General features: G+C 37.0%; 1 protein-coding gene across 5 annotated transcripts in view; it reads left to right on the forward strand.

Moving 5' to 3' along the window:
- TRIM24 (tripartite motif containing 24) overlaps positions 1-20472 on the forward strand; it is a 113639-nt gene that overhangs the window by 60165 nt on the left and 33002 nt on the right. For all 5 annotated transcript variants that reach the window (XM_025291593.2, XM_025291592.2, XM_006043430.3 and 2 more), the window contains exons 5-8: positions 2737-2853; positions 5782-5896; positions 9945-10091; positions 19812-19929. In XM_025291593.2, coding sequence (XP_025147378.1) covers positions 2737-2853; positions 5782-5896; positions 9945-10091; positions 19812-19929 — 497 coding nt within the window. The remainder of the gene's footprint in view (positions 1-2736; positions 2854-5781; positions 5897-9944; positions 10092-19811; positions 19930-20472) is intronic.

Raw genomic sequence — 20472 nt, forward strand, 5'->3', positions numbered from 1 at the left:
CTTCCAGTAGTGCCAGACCAGGTAATTTGGACCAACCATACCAGTGAGCTAATACCAGTGTAGCTCAGGGGCTTCCCTGGTAGCTCAGCAGGTAAAGAATCCGCCTGCAGTTTGGGAGACCTGGGTTCGATCCCTGGGTTGGGAAGATCCCCTGGAGAAGGGAAAGGCTACCCACTGCAGTATCTGGCCTGGAGAATTCCATGGACTGTAACGTCCATGGGGTCACAAAGAGTTGGACATGACTAAGTGACTTTCACTTTCACTATACCAGTGAAAATAACTAGAAAACATGGACAAAATATAGAAACCATGGACATTTTAGAGTTGATAATAAAGAATTAATAACACACTCCAGTACTCTTGCCTGGAAGTCCCATGGACAGGAGAAGCCTGGCAGGCTATTGTTCGTGGGCTCACAAAGAGTCAGTCCCAACTTAGCGACTAAACAACAACAGTAATTACTAGACCAGGATTGGGTTGCAGTGGGGACAGAGAATGGTACAGGCTTTTTTCCCCTTTGAAGCATTTACCTAGAGGTTAAAAGGTGCTTTTAACAAGTTCTCAAAGCTAAAAGACAGGAATTGGAGTTCTGGGGTCACAAGGGTTAAAGGCTTCTCCTTGCCTTGCATTGGGATCCTGAAAGTCAACACTATTATGATAAAGATCAACTAGTTGGTAAATAGTTCCTCACCAGAACTAAAATGCAAAATCAAATCTTCCCAGTACCTAAAGTTGGATTAAATTGAAATAATACGGCTTGTGCCTCAAGATACCTGGTAGAATAAAATGTGAATCCTCCCTGGAAGAAGACATCACCCTAAACCTCAAATCTATTTAATAATGAGTTTTGCAGAATGGGTTCAGCACACAATTAGAAATAACCAAATATGTTAGGCAATATGATACAAGGCAATGTGAACAATGTCTAGAACTTAACATTAAAATAACTGATTAACTCAGTAAAGGGTTTAAGAGTTGATTTGACATACCAGTAAATGAGAATTCATGAACTGGAAGAAAGTTAGGAAAACATCAAAATTAGCATGATAAACAGAAAGATGTAAAATGGATCAAAAAGATGTAACACAGTGTGTAATTAGGCTCCAAGAAGGAGAGAGAGAATGGGAAGGAAGCAGCATTTGAGAGCAGAGTATAATGGCTTAGCACTTTGCAATGCGCAGATATCTAGCTCATATTCAAGAAGCCTCATAACTCCTCAGCAGGATAATTAAAAAATAAAGTAATATTTTTGAAGTGTAACAAGAAAATAACTATAAAACTAAAATTCTATACCCAGTAAACATATTCTTCAGAAATGAGAGTTAATGAGAAAGACATATTCAGACAAAATAAACTGAGAGAATATATCCCTGATAAATACTCACAAAAGCACTTTAGGCAGAAGAAAAACAGTAGGTGATGAGTGATGGAAAGAGTAGTAGTTAAAATAAGTATGAGTAAATCAGAATAATTGTTGACTTAACAGTAATGTCTTGGTGTGTGACAGCTGTGTGTTATATATCATACAGCAGACGTATTAGGGGAGGATATGGAGTTCATGTCCTTAGTATTGTTTAGGAAGACAGTAGTAAATATAAATTAATCTTAGATGATAAATCAAAATATGCATTTTCTAATGCAGAAAGTAGTCACTAAAAGAGTAGTAAAAATCAATATGATTATCAGGATAACAGAGGAAGTGGAGAAATTAATAATTAGTCTAAACTCAGACCAAGAAGGAAAAAGGAACAAAGAGCAAGTGGGATTTAATAATACTTTGATAGGTTGGTAGATCTCTAAATATATTTGTAGTTATAATAAACATGAATGGATAAAAGGTTCCAAATTAAAACATTCCAGGCTTAATAAGGAAACAGAGAATCTAGAGTTCTCCAGGCCAGAATACTGGAGTGGGTGGCCTTTCCCTTCTCCAAGAGATCTTCCTGACGCAGGAATCGAACTGGGGTCTCCTGAATTGCAGGCAGATTCTTTACCAGCTGAGTTACCAGGGAAGCCCAAGTAGTTAGAAATCAATTTAAATAAAGCATCAAGGAAGTTCCAATAGATATTAGAAAATATTTTTATCTGAATGATAATGAAAATATTATCCTTGAGGTATACTGCTAAAGCCATAATTAGAGGAAATTATCATTAAATGCATATATTCTATGTTAGGGATAAAAATAAATGTATTAAACATTTATCTCAAGTTAGAAAAAACAGTAAATTAAACCCAAAGTAAGTAGCAAAAAGGATATGATAGATACAATGCAGAAATTAATGAAATAGTCATAGTGAAAAGTTGGATCAAAATAGTCCTTTAATTTAGTAATATCTATAAAGACTCCCTCCTTCTTAAGGGATAATGAAGGGGAAAGCTACCTTCTATGGATATATTTGTTTGTTTGTTTTAATAATTGTTTACATCCTTTATCCAAGTGGGCTTCCCTGGTGGTTCAGATGGCAAAGAATCTGCCTGCAATGTGGGAGACCCAGGTTCGATCCCTGGGTCAGGAAGATCCTCTGGAGAAGGAAATGGAAACCCACTCCATTATTCTTACCTGGAGAATCCCATGGACAGAGGAGCCTGGCAGGCTGCAGTCCATGGGGTTTCAAAGAGTCAGACACAACTGAGCAGCTAAGCATACCCATTATCTTAGTCTTCTATTATTTGTTTGGGGCTTTTCCTCATTTTAGACAGACATATTTGAAATAATTTGCTTATTATTTTTTCAGATACCAATTTATAGAAGAAGCTTTTCAGAATCAGAAAGTGATCATAGATACACTAATCACCAAACTGATGGAAAAAACAAAATATATAAAATTCACAGGAAATCAGATCCAAAACAGGTAAATTTATATGTGTGGTATTATTTAAATCATCTTTATATACAATGTATTAAGTATATTAATTTTAAGAACAGACAGATTGCTCAACTCATGGTGAAGTACATCCAAGTGAGTTGTCAGATGGGTCTAATAACAGTTGATAAGACTTGTCCAGAAACTTTGAATTTCTGGAAAGTTTGAGAGTATTCTTCTCAGCCATGAAATTTCAAAACTGTTATTATTATTAACAGCTCATTTATCAGGTAAGTATTAATAATTTTTAATTATTTGCTGTTTTCCAATTTCCCAAGAAATGCAAGGATATAAAAACTGTAAAATATTTTAACAATTAGATAAATACTTGCTATTTTAAGGAAGAACATATCATAGAACATCAGGAGACAGGGCTTGTTAAACTGTTTCACATACCTTTTACTCTTTAACAAGTAGAATAGTTAAAACAGTTTCTACATATTACCTGTTATACTTTTGTCCTCCAAGGGATCAAATCATCAGCTGTCCATGTCTTACAGTTCAGTGACTAGGGGAGCAAACCACTGACCTCTGTGGGGAAGAGGGAATTTGTGTGGTCCCCCTTTTTATCCCATTTGGGACCCACACTGACATTTTACAATACCTGTGAATCTCCATGTCTCCTTTCCTTTGTTGTTGTGCACACAGAAGTAACATGTCACTGCTTAAATAGATCAAGAAAGAGAGAGCCTGAATAAGAGAGGCCTTGCAGGAGTTTTCAGTGCTGTTCACAGGGAAAAGATATATCAGCCTATTGTAGTTCATCTTCCTTAAGATCAGTTGTCACAATCTGTTACTCTGATCATTTTGCAACATGGCTAGGATGGGGCATTTGGTACTTTTTTCCAAGAAATTCCTTGGTTTACCTGGTTTTCTTAAAGGAGATTTTAAGTATGATTTAACCTTTTCTTGATAACCTGGTAGTGTTATTATTATATCTATGTATTATTATACATTGTGGTAATGAAAGTTATCAGCTCTCATTTCATTTTACCTTTCTCTTTGATATAAAAACTGTAGTTGACCAAATACTGTTTTCTTTGCCATATTCCAATCAAGTACTATATTTGGCAAAATTGACATAACTGGTGGGTTTAAAATTTTTGTATTTGAATAATGGAAAATAAGTAATGAATATTTATGGAATGATAAGGATAGTTTTTGCCATCTAATGACAAAGAGTAGCAATTGTAAAATAACTAATTTTATATAAACTATCCACCCTTGATGAAATTCACCCTTTTGACTTTTTTCTTTCACTGTGTATATGGTATGAGTTCTGAGCCAAAGTTTACTTTAAAAAAAAAAAAAGATATACATTTATTCCAACACTTGTTCCAGTTGTTGAAAAGACTATCCTGTTGCTGTTAAACTGCGTTGGCACCTTTGTAGAAAATCATTTGGAAAAAAAAAAGAAAAAAAAAATCATTTGGCCGTATATGTATGAGATTATTTTGGACTTTCCATTTCATTCCATTTTCTTTCTTGCTAATACCACACTTGCTTCATGACTAAAGCTTTTTATAGTAAATATAGTAAATCTTTATACTATAAAGATTTTTATAGTAAATCTTAAAATCAGATAGTGTGAATTTTCCAGATTTGTTTTACTTTTTTAAAAAGTTGTTTATGCTATTTTTAAAAAATAATACATTATGATATGGAAGGATTTTATTTTTTGAATGGTAAGAATTTAAAATCTTTGAATTAGCTGCTAATTATTAATATCTTTATAGCCTACCTGATTATAAAAAGGTTAAATTTACTGGACTGACTTCACTATTAATTCATTTTTATTCATGTGCAAACATGGCATTACTTGTCCCTTTTTTCATTTTGTTCTACCATCATGAGATTTTTGTTTATTTTTTGAGGTTGTTTACTTCCTTGATCCGACAGCCAATGTTGATGTTCAATAATTATCGTGAAGAATTTCCAACATGGCAGGGAATAAATAGCCAACATGGCAGGGAATAAATAGCCCAGGGAACTTATACTCAGTATTTTGTAATAATGCATAAGGGAAACTAATCTGGATGATAATAATAATATATATATGTATGCATAACTGAATCCCTTTACCATGCACCTGAAACTGATACAATGTTGTAAATCAACTATAATTTAAAAAAAAAAAGAATTTCCAACAGAGAATAAAATCCCTGCCCCTTTGATCTTAAATTTTGGAAGATAACTATGGGAGAAGTAGACAGAAGAAACGAAGCCTTTTATTTACCTCATAATGTTTGATGGTGGATGCCTCATTTTTATCTGCTTCTATAAGGTATTCTGGTTTGATGCTGTGTATTTTTTTTCTCATCCATCTTGATCTCCAAGAAAACATTTTCTCTGATCAAAGGAAAAAATATATATTGTGGTTTGTAAAGACATAAAATAGATATTTGGCTGCTTATTTCAAGACAAATGGGTTATTAAAAGTAGTTAACTATTATTATGGTCTTTTGGTTTTTATTCAGATATAATGAATGGGCAGCAGTTCAGATGATTAAGATAATTGTGACACATTTAAGGTTTTCTGCTTCTTAGTTGCAGTGAATACAGTAAAACTCAAGAGTCATGATTTTCCTTATCTTGTTTATAAATCTTTTTTTTTTTTTTTGGTCCATCCTTATAGGCTGAGAATTTTTCTAGGTGTCATCATAATTTTTCTGAATATTATTTCCTTAAAATGTGTTCATTCTTTTATAGTTGAATACATTTTTAAGATTGAACTAAAGTGACTGTCTTTTGGAAGAATTATATTTTTGCTGTCTCATCTTTAAGAAAGTCAATTTAAACTGAAGGACCCTTAGGAATAGGCAAGCTTTTAAGAGCTGAAAACTTCCTGGTCTAATTTAGACATTAAAAAAATCAATACCTTAGATTTTAGATTTTCCCCTTTTGTTTAATTTTCAGGATAATTGAAGTAAATCAGAATCAGAAGCAGGTGGAACAGGATATTAAAGTTGCCATATTTACATTGATGGTAGAAATAAATAAAAAAGGTAAAGCTTTACTGCATCAGCTTGAGGTAAGTTACTGTTAATGGGACAGAATGTGGTGATTATGTTAAGTGTTTTCTTATGTATTTGTGAATTTGGAATCACAGCCTTTTTCATATAATTGTTTTCATTTATGATTCAGTAATATTTTAGGCTCTACCTTGTAGCTGACAATTTATGACTTTAAAATACACTAGGAATGTCTTAATCCTTCTTGTTTACTTCAGAGCACAAAGCATAATGCTTTGCTTGAAGGAGGAGCTTAGTAAATGTTAAAACAAGATGAACTGTTTTAGAGATTCATTGAACTGACAGCTTTGGGTCCCCAAAGCAGTGCAGCAAACTTTTTCAGTAAGTTACCCTAAGCTATATTTAAATCTCAAATATATACATTTAACCTTAGGAGAAATTAGATAAAAGGATGTGTCTCCTCCCCTCAACGGTCTTAATTGTGAAAGCAATACTCAGGGAGTGATGCTCAAGGCACTTAGGATAGTTTTTTCTCACTGCAGGTAAGAAAAATATTACTGTCTTAATCAGCTTTTTTACACACATAAAAGGTCAAGATCCAGAGTTAATGTTTGACTCAAATAATATGAAGCTACAACTTCTACATGGTATCTTAATGCAATAATAATTGCATGATATTTTGGTATTCTTTTAATATATTGGTACAAAAGGAATTTAAGAGTAGAGAAGCAAATTGAGAATAAAAGAATCCTAATGTTTGAAGATTTAAGGGGAAGAAAGCTCATAGAAATAAGTTAGTTCAACCTCTTTATCTATAGTTGACAAAATTATAAGGTCTTTGTCAGCAAGATCTCTTCCTCTTGGAAAAGCATGATCATTCCCATGGTTTTTCAAACATACAGGAAGCAGAGACCAAAATGATTCTCTCTCCTTTTAGAAACAAATACATAGTGAAAAAGTTTTCTAGCTGGGAGGAATCAAACCCCATTTGTAATAACTGTCTTTTCAAGGTTCTAGGGTGCACTGGGGAGTTGTTGGTTTGTTTAGCTAGAAGCATTTAAACTATTTTAAAAGATGTCAGAGCTCTACTTAAAATCAGATGTCACATCAATTTGCTTTCTCAGAGTGAATAGTGCACATATTGCCATAGCTGTTTCCAAATTTCACTGTAAATCAGGGTTGCTTGTTTTCTAAAAATCCAGGAAAGAACACAAGATGACCACATCTTCAAATCTCTAAAAGTGAACCTGGTCATCAGTATTATTTTAAATCAACTTTATATGTTGACTTATAATGTTTACAATGACTTTTAAGTATTCTTGTCAGTCTTCATACCCTTTCTCCTGCTTCATAGGATCCTCCTTTAAGGCAAATAAATGTAATCAGTGTTTTCTAATAACTTGAAAAATTCAGCCAAATAGTTATTACTATAGAAGACAAAGACATTTGGGCTTCTGATTCTCAACTTGCAACATCTCTAAAAGTCAACAGAATTTCTATTCTTTCTAGAATGTCTCCAAAGAAACACTGGGTTTTGTGTGGTCAGAAAGAGCCTAGCAGATCCTCTCTGAACTTACGATTAGACACAACAAAGCCATCAATAGTCATTGCAGTGACTTAATTCTGTTTGGAGTCACTCAGTCGTGTCCAACTCTTTGCAACCCTATGGACTGTGTAGCCCACCAGGCTCCTCCATCCATGGAATTTTCCAGGCAAGAATACTGGAGTGGGTTGCCATTTCCTTCTCCGGGGGATCTTCCTGACCCAGGGATCAAACCCAGGTTCTCCACATTGCAGGCAAATGCTTTACCATCTGAGCCACCAGGGAAGCCTCTAATTCAGTTTAGCATGTATGTATTTTCCAAATTTGAAACCAACTAGGGCCAAGATGTAGGTTCACTTTTTCTATTGAGAATATAATTCCATATTGGAGTATAGCAATTTTACTTAACATTTCTTAGAGCCAGTGGAAGTCTCCTCCTTTCTGTACCAGGTAAAGGAGACCTTGGGGATAGAGACCTTTAAAATAGCCCACATTTAGTGGGGTTTTCTTCTACTCTGGACTGACCTATGTTCTTGCTTATGTATACTTCCCTTGGAGAAATTCTGTAGTCTGCTTTTCTGTGACTTTTCTGAGAGTGCATTCATTCCATTAGTCACTGTATCAGTTGGTTCATGGCAGTTTTCAATAGACAAAAATTATATTCTTCCCCCTTTTTTTCCTTACTACATACAAAGCATAAATGTTGTCTACCATGTGGCATGACTTGGCACAAACTAGCTGCAATCAGGATAAGAGTGCCTGAAAGGAGAGATCATGTCTTTGAGTAAATCATGTGATCTGGTAGCTTTACTCGATTGCTGGGTGGTATAACTATTTTATTTTTTAGTATTGAATTTAATAGTCACTTGCTTTGTTAAAGGGCTTCCCAGGTGGCGCTAGTGGTAAAAAACCCGCCTGCCAATGCAGGAGACATAAGAGACGTGGGTTTGATCCCTGAGTCAAGACCATCACCTGGAGGAGGGCATAGTAGCCCAACTCCAGTATTCCTGCCTGGAGAATCCCATGGCAGAGGAGCCTGGTGGGCTGTAGTCCATAGGGTCACAAAGATAGCTAATCCATGGTTTTGTACCTTTTTGGATACTGGAAGATGGATGAACAGAAACCTAAATCCCAGAATATGTAAAACCCAACCCAAGACCTTGGGCAGCAGAGATGAGGTAGCATCATGGGGCTGACTCTGACACTGGAGACATGATTTTTACTTCAATGAAAGTGATCTTTTGTACCTAGGGATAAGTGATAAGTTACTGTCACCTGGTTCTTAGAGGTGGTGGTTATTTTAATTTGGTAATCTGAAAATGACCATTAAAATGTGTTCAGTTCAGTCGCTCAGTCGTGTCCGACTCTTTGCGACCCCATGAATCGCAGCACGCCAGGCCTCCTTGTCCATCACCAGCTCCCTGAGTTCACTCAGACTCACGTTCATCAAGTCAGTGATGCCATCCAGCCATCTCATCCTCTGTCACCCCCCTTCTCCTCCTGCCCCCAATCCCTCCCAACATCAGAGTCTTTTCCAATGAATCAACTCTTCGCGTGAGATGGCCAAAGTACCGGAGTTTCAGCTTTAGCATCATTCCTTCCAAAGAAATCCCAGGGCTGATCTCCTTCAGAATGGACTGGTTGGATCTCCTTGCAGTCCAAGGGACTCGCAAGAGTCTTCTCCAACACCACAGTTCAAAAGCATCAATTCTTCGGCACTCAGCCTTCTTCACAGTCCAACTCTCACATCTATACATGACCACTGGAAAAACCATAGCCTTGACTAGATGAACCTTTGTTGGCAATGTCTCTGCTTTTGAGTATGCTATCTAGGTTGGTCATAACTTTCCTTCCAAGGAGTAAGCGTCTTTTAATTTCATGGCTGCAATCACCATCTACAGTGATTTTGGAGCCCAAAAAAATAAAGTCTGACACTCTTTCCCCATCTATTTCCCATGAAGTGATGAGACCGGATGCTATGATCTTCGTTTTCTGAATGTTGAGCTTTAAGCCAACTTTTTCACTCTCCACTTTCACTTTCATCAAGAGGCTTTTTAGTTCCTCTTCACTTTCTGCCATAAGGGTGGTGTCATCTGCATACCTGAGGTTATTGTTATTTCTCCCTGCAATCTTGATTCCAGCTTGTGTTTCTTCCAGCCCAGCGTTTCTCATGATGTACTCTGCATATAAGTTAAATAACCAGGGTGACAATATACAGCCTTGACGTACTCCTTTTCCTATTTGGAACCAGTCTGTTGTTCCATGTCCAGTTCTAACTGATGCCTCCTGACCTGCATACAGATTTCTCAAGAGGCAGGTCAGGTGGTCTGGTATTCCCATCTCTTTCAGAATTTCCCACAGTTTATTGTGATCCACACAGTCAAAGGCTTTGGCATAGTCAGTAAAGCAGAAATAGATGCTTTTCTGGAACTCTCTTGCTTTTTCCATGATCCAGCGGATGTTGGCAATTTGATCTCTGGTTCCTCTGCCTTTTCCAAAACCAGGTTGAACATCAGGAAGTAAAATGTGTTACATGCAGACCTAATTTTGAAACTTTTTTTCAGAGTCTTGCAAAAGATCATCGAATGAAACTTATGCAACAGCAGCAGGAAGTGGCTGGACTTTCTAAACAGTTGGAACATGTCATGCATTTTTCTAAATGGGCAGTTTCCAGTGGCAGCAGCACAGCATTACTTTATAGCAAGCGACTGGTAAGATCAACTGTGTGGTTTAATATAGAGAGATACAGTGGAGTTACTAGAATGCTCAAAATGTAGAAATGTTCATTAATCTATACTTAAATGCTTTTTACCTTTTTCTAATTTTTATCAATCAAAATATTTTGCTTTTAAAAAATCTTTAAACTCCCATGATTTAGGTGCATCTTCAATTCATTCTGCCACTGTCACTTCTATTTTGTTCTTTTCCAAATTTTCCCTTAGTGACAACTGAACTTAATACTAACAATAATGATAATGGTAAACATTTCCTGATTACCTGTAATGTGCCAGGCACTTAATTCTAAGCATTTCATGAAATATTTTATTTAAACATTTACATCATTTTTATGAGATGGGTGTACCTATCCACCCCCATTGTATGAGTGATGAAACCAAAGCACGAATTAACACGCATAAGACCACTCAAAATTCTAACTTGGACATCCAAACCCAGAGGCTTTGTTCCTCTTGTCAACACTGCATTGTTTACCCTGTCAGTGATGTGTGGTGCTGGATATTTCAACCCCATTGCTACAGAAAAGTGGCTGTCATTTGTCCAACTATTTTCAGAATAGTCTAGAACCTTGCTACTGAAAATGTGTTTACTGCATACTAATTACCTGAAGATTCTGGTCCAGTAGATGTGATCTGTAGTTCTAACAAGCTCCCAGGTGATGCTAATGCTGCTGGTCTGTAGACCACATCTTTAGTAGCAAGGACGTAGAAGACATTTAGCCATGGGAGTCACACTATATAAGCATTCTTAAAAACTCCTGCTCTACTTGTTTTAAAGATTCCACAGAGATTTATATTTTGAAATAAAATTATGACATCCAAATCTGTTTTCTGTTCACCTACTCTGTTTTGTGGAAGAAATATGCTATGACTATATTGAAATAAGGAAATGCATTTCAGGATAAACTTGTGTAAACTAGTTTCAAATATTGAGTGACTTACTAGAAAACTGATTTTAACTATTTCTAAAACTGTTTCTAATCATGAATTATATTCAACTCTTAAGATTTTTTTCTTTTATAATTATCAGTGATATGTTCTCTCAATCTTGAGCTGTTTTTTCTTTTTCTTTTTTTTACCACTTCATCAGTCTAATGAAAAACAGCTTTTATACAGTTCATACTTTTTTTGTTACTTATATTTTCCTATAAGTCAAACAAAACACAGATAAAGGAGAAAGTGAGAGAATTGTCCTCTTCTCTACTAGACCCATAATGAATATTTTTATTTGTACATAAGAAAACATATTTGCACAGATAGTCAGTCTCCTTATCAGTTTAATAATGTTTCTCTAATTTTATTCTACGATTTTGTTTGTGATTATAATAAAACAGTAATGTTAGAGGATAGGATTACTTAATCTGCACAATGAGCTCTTGAAATAGAGAGGGAAACTGTTCTCTGTATTATACACAAGAGAAAATAGACACAAGGAAACATAAGGAACCAGTATTACCAGCTTCCTGACTCACTGAATTGTGGTGGGCCTTGCTGCATCACTGGCAGCAGATACAGCTAGTAAAATACTTTACCTGTGGTGAATGTAGAGCTAAAGCTTGTGATTACTTGTAAACATTTAGAAGGATTTTTATCCTAAGAAAATTTGAAAGTCACTATATTATGAAACTCTGTCCTTTAGAGCTTCCATGCTTCATAAATATAGACATGTTTTCTCAGGTTATTCCCCCCCTCCCCAGGTTATTTTTTAAATAATGTCTTTTATATGCTTAAACATTAAAAAGAAATGTCTTACTGGCCTGAAATTTCAAGCTTAGCTTGAGATTCTTAGTTCTTTTTTTTTTGCAATAGGAGTTATACTCAGTAAAAGGCCAAACCCATTGGAATAGGAGAATCCTTTCAGAAGTCCAGTTTTAAATATATTTGAAAACATTTTCACAGTATTTCCCTAGGGTTCTTCTCTCATCTGTTAAACATTCAGTTTATCCTTAAGTTATTTAGAAGAAAGGTAAGAAATACTGACAGAGGAGACCCAGAGAGTGTACTAGCAATAGGTATTTTTGTAATACTAGTGACTAAGAAACTGTTAGAGTATATAAGTAGTAAAGTAGTTAGAGTATATACATAGTAAAAGGAGATTCCACAAGCTTTTTTACTCCCTTTCCCTTGTCCGCCCATATAATTAACCTTCAAAGACCTTCTTTATGTTTCTTGAATATCTCATTGCAGTTCCTTACTTTTAGTCCTCAGTGCTCAGAATAGATCATGTTCTTTTGCCTGGATTACTGTTACCCTTCCTTAGGATGCTGTTTCTTTTTAGAGACTACCGGGTTTAGTTTAGATTTGTCTTCCATTCCTTTTGGCAGCCTTCCATGATCAACACTGGGTTGGATTAACCTTCCCTGTGTTTACAAAGCCCTTATGCATATATCCATCATACTGTTACTTATTTTTATCTACTGTTGTTAAATTTGCATATTTTTCTTTGAATTCAATTTTTTCCCCTTTTTTTTAGATTGCAGTGGGTTTCCAGTGCTGTGGGCTTGCTCTAGTTGCAGTGAGCAGGGGCTTTTTGTTGCAGTATGTGGGCTTCTCATTGCTGTGGCTTCTCCAGGCATGCAGGCTTCAGTAGTGTGGCACACAGGCTTAGTTGCTCCATGGCATTCGGGATCTTTCTGGACCAGGGATCAAACCCATGTCCGTTGCATTGGCAGGCAGATTTTTATCCACTGGACCACCAGAGAAGTCTGACTTTTTACTTCTTTAAGGGTAGAAATTTTATGTTACCCAGTGCTTGATATATAGGAGTTCAGTGAAAGATTGATAGTAAATAAATAAGGTATTAGATAATATCAACTGTCAGAAGCTATAAATAAATATATGTAAAACTTTCTGTTATATTTTACAGCATTGGAAACTCAAATACTAAATTTCTTTGTTTATTTTAACTTCAGTAGAAAGGAGGCAGTATACAGTATTGCCACCTCAAAAGCTATTCTGACATCTTTCATATTTTTTTTTTAATTTTGTATTTTGCTTTTTGAACAGTAGCTAAGTTTTCCGTGTGAAACCTGAGTTTACTTAAGTTCAGATACATCTGAAGACATCAACAAATACATTTAATGACCCGTTATTTATCTTTTACACTAATCAAGGTTTATGACTCCTCAGAATTATCTCAAACATGCATCAAGGGGTTCAATAAGTATAATGGTTTATATTCGAGATGGGTAATATAATTTGACAAGAGGTTTTATATATTTACATTGAATGTCAGTAAAATACAGCAGAAATTGTTATTTAAGATAAAGAACAGAGTTTGGCCAAATTTAGTATTACTTTTAGACCATGCCACAACTTAATTAGCAAATAGGTACTAGTTATCTGAGTTAAAAATAAATTTCATGTCTTCTAGTTTCTCATCAGCAAAAGAAGGAATTTACAGCATAGTACCTCAAAGGAAAAATACAGTGTTTCCAAGTGATTTGCCTCATAGTTCCTCTAATTAAAGCTGATTACCATCTAAGGAAGTGCTTACGTTTCTGACTTAATTGGGGGGGGCAAGAAAGCTTTATTTTTCAAGTTCTAAACTAAAACTCATATATTTGAAGTGCTAAGTTACTGTAGTATGCCAAAAAGGATTGTTAAAATAAGAATAATCAACTCTACTTCCTGGCATGGAGCCTTTAGCATGGTGACTATGAGGACACAGGGTAGTGAAGAGGGTTGGGGGACCACATAGAGGCAGCCCTAGCCAAAGGCATGAAGTGGTGAGTGGGGAACACAGAGGTAGTAAGCAGAGTGTCATCTGGATTTTGGTTACATTAAGCAACAGAATATCAGTAAATGGACTGAGCAAGTAAGTAAATATATTGAGGGCAATGGCAGCCAAGTTTTGGTTTGTTTGTTTGCTTTTTCCTACTAGAGAAGATACTTAGAAATGTAGAAAAAAGAATAAAGCTATAAAGATCCCTAAGATAGAGGTATAATTATGAACTCAGAGTTTAATAAAGGTCCGTATAGTCAAAGCTATGGTTTTTCCAGTAGTCATGTATGGATGTGAGAGTTGGACCATAAAGAAGACTGAGTGCCAAAGGATTGAAGCTTTTGAACTGTGATGTTGGAAAAAGACTCTTCAGAGTTCCTTGGACTGCAAGAAGATGAAACCAGTCAATTCTAAAGGAAATCAACCTTGAATATTCATTGGAAAGACTGAGGCTGAAGCTGAAACTCCAGTACTTTGGCCACCTGATATGAAGAGCTGACTCATTAGAAAAGACTCTGATGCTGGGAAAGACTGAAGGCAGGAGGAGAAGGGGACGACAGAGGATGAGATGGTTGGATGGCATCAGTGACTGAATGGCTGTGAGTTTGAACAAGCTCTGGCAGATGGAGAAGGACAGGGAAGCCCAGCGTGCTGCAGTCAATGGGGTCACAAAGAGTCGGACTCGACTGAGTGACTGAACAACAGAGTTTTATGCATATACACAGATCTGGAAGTAATTATAGATGTATAAGTATGTATGTGTATGTATGTATGTTTGCTATACTCAGTAGCAGTGAACCCACTATCCTTCAGATGTGGGTTTCTAAATATCAAACAAAATGAGGGAAAGTGCAAGTTGTACCCAGAATATCTTGAACTGATGAAATGACGAAGACTTGTCAAAAAGACCAGCATCCAGCTAAAGTGGGTCACCTTGGGCACACCCACAAATTTGAGGCTGAAACTAAATAGTGAGTTACAACACATTGGATTAAGTAGGAATAAATGAGCCCATGATAAGAAAAATAGGCAAATGACAAGGAAAGAATTTATGGTGAGAATATAAATAAGTAGAGAAAGAATAGTGAAAATAAAGAAGCACATTTGGTCCCTGTCTTAGTGAAAGCATTGGCTGCTGAGTCGTGTCCAGCTCTTTGACCCCATGGACTGTAGCCCGCCAGGCTCCTCTGCCTATCCTTGGGATTTGCCAGGCAAGAATATTGGAGTGGGTTACCACTCCCTTCTCCAGGCTAGCTTCCCAACTTAGGGGTTGAACCTTGGTCTCCCTCATTGCAGGCAGATTCTTTACTAGCTGAGCCACCCACTCACTGTCTTAGAGGAAATTCAAAAGGAGTTATCGCTGGGTACTGACGTAGTGAATAAGAGCATTGGTGAGGAATAGGGTTTTCGTATAACCCTAAAATACCTCTCTGCAAATATTGATCAGTTATAAACAGAATGGTGAATTTACAGTAGAGAAACTGGGCAGCAGAATGACTAGGTGATGAAGATTAGTATCAGCAATGGTTGGACAGTTTATATCCTGCCTGAGCTTCTCAATATGATGCCCTGAGAAGTGCACATTATCACTTGTGTGGTTTTCCTGACAAGAATACCTTACCTATACTGGAGGAAATACACTCGAACCCCAGGTTGAAAGTCATCCTACTGAGTGTAAAGCCTGAAATCATCAAAGACATACATGTCAGGGAAAGACTGAAGAGACATGGCAACTGAATACAACCTATATTCCTAGTGAGCATCCTGGAAAGAGTCACTGTGGAAACAGTTGGCATTAGAATGAAGTCTCTGGGTTGAGTGGTCGTGTTGCAACAGAGTTGCTTTCAGAATTTGTACTTTGTTGCTTATGCTAGAGGATCTTTGATTTAGAATATAGACACTGGAGTGTTTAGAGGAGACAGAACCTCATGTCCTCAGCTTGCTATCAGAAGGTTTGTAAAAAGACTGGTAATAGCAGTGTCTGTGCACAGGAATCCCTGAGTGGGCCCTGAAATAAATGTGCTTATTAACAACAGTTGGGAAATCTGAGTGAAGAGTTATTTTTACTTTTCTCCAATTTTAAAATTACTTCAAAATAAATTATTCAATTTTAGAAAATGATAAAACATAAGGACTTTATAAAGGAAAAATTGGGGGCATCATTCTTTTGATTAGCATCTTATTGAGAATTTTCTATAGTGAGAATTGCTAAGATGCAAAGAATTAAGGAAGCAAGAAAAACTTAGGGAAAAGAGCGTTGTGTTAAGTGCTGTTTGCCAGACACTGTGCCATGTACTCTACATTGTCCCAGAATAAATGTTTTTTTACTCAGAATTTAGTATAGCTATTCAACATTTATTGAATGCCTGTTTTATTTTTAAGGCAGTATTCTAAATACTAAGGGAACAGAAAACAAAGCAAAATATCTGCCCTTAAAAAGCTGCATTTTAGTAAAGAGAGATAGACAGTACCAAAACAAGTAAAATATATAGACCATTGCATGATGTTGAGTGCTGTAGGGAAAACAGTAAATTAAGGGAAGAATCTGGGAGCATTGGGGTAGGATTGTGGTTTCAGGTAGGGAATTCTACCTAAAGAGGGTGATATTTGAGCAAACACCTGAAGAAGGTGACAAAGCAAGCCAGGCACGTACTTGCAGAGAATATTCAGGTAGAGAACAGGTACAGACGGCAAGTGAGAGACTGAGATGGGAGTTACTTGTGACATGGACAAGGAGGCCTAAGAGGAGCACAGTGAATGAACACACAGTAGGATGAGTAAGTACTGAGATACAAATTTGAGTTGTATAAATGATGAGAGTGGATGAGGTCTCTAAAAGTATGTGGGTGTAGGAGAAGAGAGAGCAGTTGCAAGACCCCCTGGTGTGGGAGAGGAGGAGGAACCAACACTGGAGACTGAGATGTGACACTGGAACTCACACCTATACTCAAATGACCTTAAAAAGTAGCAGCTGGTGAAATAAGGGGAAAACCATGAGACTGTAGTTTGCTAGAAGCCAAATGAAGAAAATGATTTGCTTCCATGAGGGCCAAGTGATCACCTGTGTGAAAAGCTACTGAAAGCCTGAGGGGAGAAAATTGCTGAGTAGTGTCTTTGAATCGGCAAGGGTGTTGGGCCCTATTGCGCAAGTGTAATGGCTTCCCTGGTGGCTCAGATGGTAATGAATCTGCTTGCCTGCAATGTAGGAAACCCAGGTTTGATCCCTGGGCTGGAAATCCCCTGGAGAAGGAAATGGCGACCCACTTCAGTTTTCTTGCCTGGGAAATTCCATGGACAGAGGAGCATGGTGGGCTATAGTCCACGGGGTTGCAGAGAGTTGGACATGAATGAGCAACTAACACTTGCACTTGCATGAGTGCACGATTCGCTTTAGCTGGAAGCCTGGCCCGTTAATCCACTGTGATAGGAGGGACCACCAGTACTGGTAGGTGGTGGAAGTTTGTGGAAGGTCTCTGATCGTTCCTGTTTTTTTTAAGATGCTGGAGGTTTGGTAAGAGATAGTCATTTGAAATAGTCATTTAGGAGAGTACGGACGTGAAGGATCAGAGGAATGTCATATGACAGCCTGTCAACCTTAGTAAATAGGCTGTGTTTTTGAAGTCCGATCAGTTCCTTTACCAGTCCAATTACAGTCATTAGAAAAGATTTAACCAGTGTTGTTTGTTGGTTGTTGTTTCAGAGAAAGGTTGAGGAGAAAGGAGTGTGTGTAATTTAACATGTGAGAGAAAGGTGTTGAGGATATAGGCAAGGAAATGATTATGAGGATTACTCCTGGGATTTAAGCTGGATAAGGAGAAATTGATGGATAGTGTTGGACATGACTGAGCGACTAACACTTCACTTCAGAGGGATATTGTAAGATTGGAAAGTAACATAAAGTCAAAGGACAGGAAAAATTTTAAAGAGTAAAAGTTCATAGGACCTTTAGGGTTTGTAGGATTATTGGGATCTGGGCACTAGAGGGAACAATCTGGAAAGAAAGGTCATCTAATTGTATATTAAAATCATCCAGAATTTGTTGTTCACTTGCTAGGTCATGTCTGACTATTTGTGACCCCATAGACTGCAGCACACCAGGTTTCTGTGACCTTCACTCTCTCTCACAGTTTGCTCTAACTCTTGTCCATTGATCGTGATACCATGCAAGTATCTCATCCTCTGTTGCCCCCTTCTCTTCCTGCCCTCAGTCTTTCCCAGCATCAGGGTCTGTTCCAATGAGTTGGCTCTTCACTTCAGGTGGCCAAAGTATTGGAGCTTCAGCATCAGTCCTTCCAATGAATATTCAGGGTTGATTTCCTTTAGTATTGACTGGTTTTAATCTTCTTGCAGTCTAAGTGACTCTCAAGAGTCTTCTCCAGCACCGTTGTTCAAAAGTATCAGTTCTTCAGTGCTCAGTCTTCTTTATGGTCCAATTCTCACATCCATACTTGACTACTAGAAAAACCATAACTTTGACTATGTGGACCTTTGTTGGCAAAGTGACGTCTCTGTTTTTTAATATGTGATCTAGGTTTGTCATAGCTTTTCTTCCAAGGAGCAATCATCTTTTAATTTCGTGGCTGCAGTCACTGTCTGCAGTGATTTTGGAGACAAGAAAATAAGGCCTTCCACCATTTCCAGTTTTTCATCTTCTATTTACCATGAAGTAATGGGACCAAATGCCATGATCATAGTTTTTTGAATGTTGAGTTTTAAGCCAGCTTTTTCACTCTTTCACCTTCATCAAGAGGCTTTTTAGTTCCTCTTCACGTTCTGCCATTAGAGTGGTATTATCTGCATATCTGAGGTTGTTGATATTTTCCTAGCAGTCTTGATTCAAACTTGTGATTCCTCCAGTCCGGCATTTCACATGATGTATTCTGCATAGAAGTTAAATAAGCAGGGTGACAATATACAGCCTTGATGTACTCCTTTCCCAATTATGAACCAGTCAATTGTTCTATGACTGGTTGGAACTATTGCTGCTTATCCTGCATACAGGTTTCTCAGGAGAAACGTAAGGTGGTCTGGTATTCCCATCTCCTTAAGAATTTTCCACAGTTCAAAGACTTTAGCAGAGTCAGTGAAGCAGCAGTAGATGTTATTTTTGGAATTCCCTTGCTTTTTTTATGATCCAGCAGATGTTGGCAATTTGACCTCTGTTTCCTCTGCCTTTTCTAAATCCAGCTTGTACATCTGGAAGTTCTCGGTTCATGTACTGTTGAAGTCTAGCTTGAAGGATTTTGAGCATTGCCTTGCTAGCATGTGAAATGAGCACAGTTGTCTGGTAGTTTGAACATTCTTTGGCATTGCCTTTCTTTGTGATTGGAACAAAAACTGAGCTTTTCCAGTCCTGTGGCCCATCTAGGATTATGGCAGGAATAATATTGGAGATGGTGATCATGAGCCAAGAGCTGAACTCTTCAAAGACTGAGAGAGAGTGACTGAGCATTCACTAAGGGCTGCAGTGTGGAGGAGGGTGGGAGGTAGTGTGATGACTGAGATTCACAGCACAGGAGCAAGGAGAGCCATCCTACTAGCAGGCCTGGTTAAGGCTGTACTTCATGTCCTGAGCAGATTCATTTGTATTTTCTGTAATCCATTAGCCCCCTAATCTCTACTCTGAATCCTTCTTTGAGAGAGTAAGTAAAATAAAAGCAGAATGTGATTTTACTTTACAAATATATGGTTGGTACATCTGTGAAACTTCCATAATTCAGTGAACTAACTTTAACCTGTCACTTTAGGATAGGTTTGTTTTGTGTTCAACAGTAAAACTAATTGTACTTCTAACGCATTTTTGAAGGAAAACTGTGTTGCTTGTCCACTTTTTATAACTTACATATGAACACTTGTTTTGTGTTGGCATATATGTGATACAGAGAGCATTTTTTATGTATTTGTTGGGAACTTGATAAATTATTTGCCTAATAAAGACTTGGATGCTTAGTTGTCTCTCTGCTTTCTTCTAGATTACGTACCGGTTACGGCACCTCCTTCGAGCAAGGTGTGATGCTTCCCCAGTGACCAACAATACCATCCAGTTTCACTGTGATCCTAGTTTCTGGGCTCAAAATATAATCAATTTAGGTAGGCTGTTATGTAGATTTTCTCAAAGTGCCATTTGTTTCTGGAACTCTTAATGATTATGAGATTGTTGAAAATGTATTCCCTTCCACCCCCTAAATATGTTTATTATCTTGTTTTAAAGACATGGATTTTTCCTGGTATTTCATTAGTGTGTGTATATGTGTGATGCATGCATGAATATAAACACACATATAAATATGTGGGTGATATGAAACATCCTTTTATTGACTCAGTGTCTAGACTTCTGGATTTAGGAGTTGTTTTTCTTCCTCAAGCAAGTAGAATCTTGCTTGTGCTGTTAGTGACATATTTATCAGAATAGCTGTTAAAACTCTTGACATGTGTCTGCCATTAATATAGTACTTTTTAGAATGTTTTCTGTTAAAACAGTATTTCTCATACAATTCTTGGCTTACTCACTCTTGAGACCCAGTTGTCAGGTACTAATGGTTCATTTATTTGCTTTTTCTTGCTAGGGAGGAATTCTCTCTCTCTGTTTTGTTTTGTTTTGTTTTCCTTTAATGTAATAATTAAATAATTTTT

Source organism: Bubalus bubalis, chromosome 8, assembly GCF_019923935.1.
Source record: "Bubalus bubalis isolate 160015118507 breed Murrah chromosome 8, NDDB_SH_1, whole genome shotgun sequence".
Classification (NCBI taxonomy): Eukaryota; Metazoa; Chordata; class Mammalia; order Artiodactyla; family Bovidae; genus Bubalus; species Bubalus bubalis.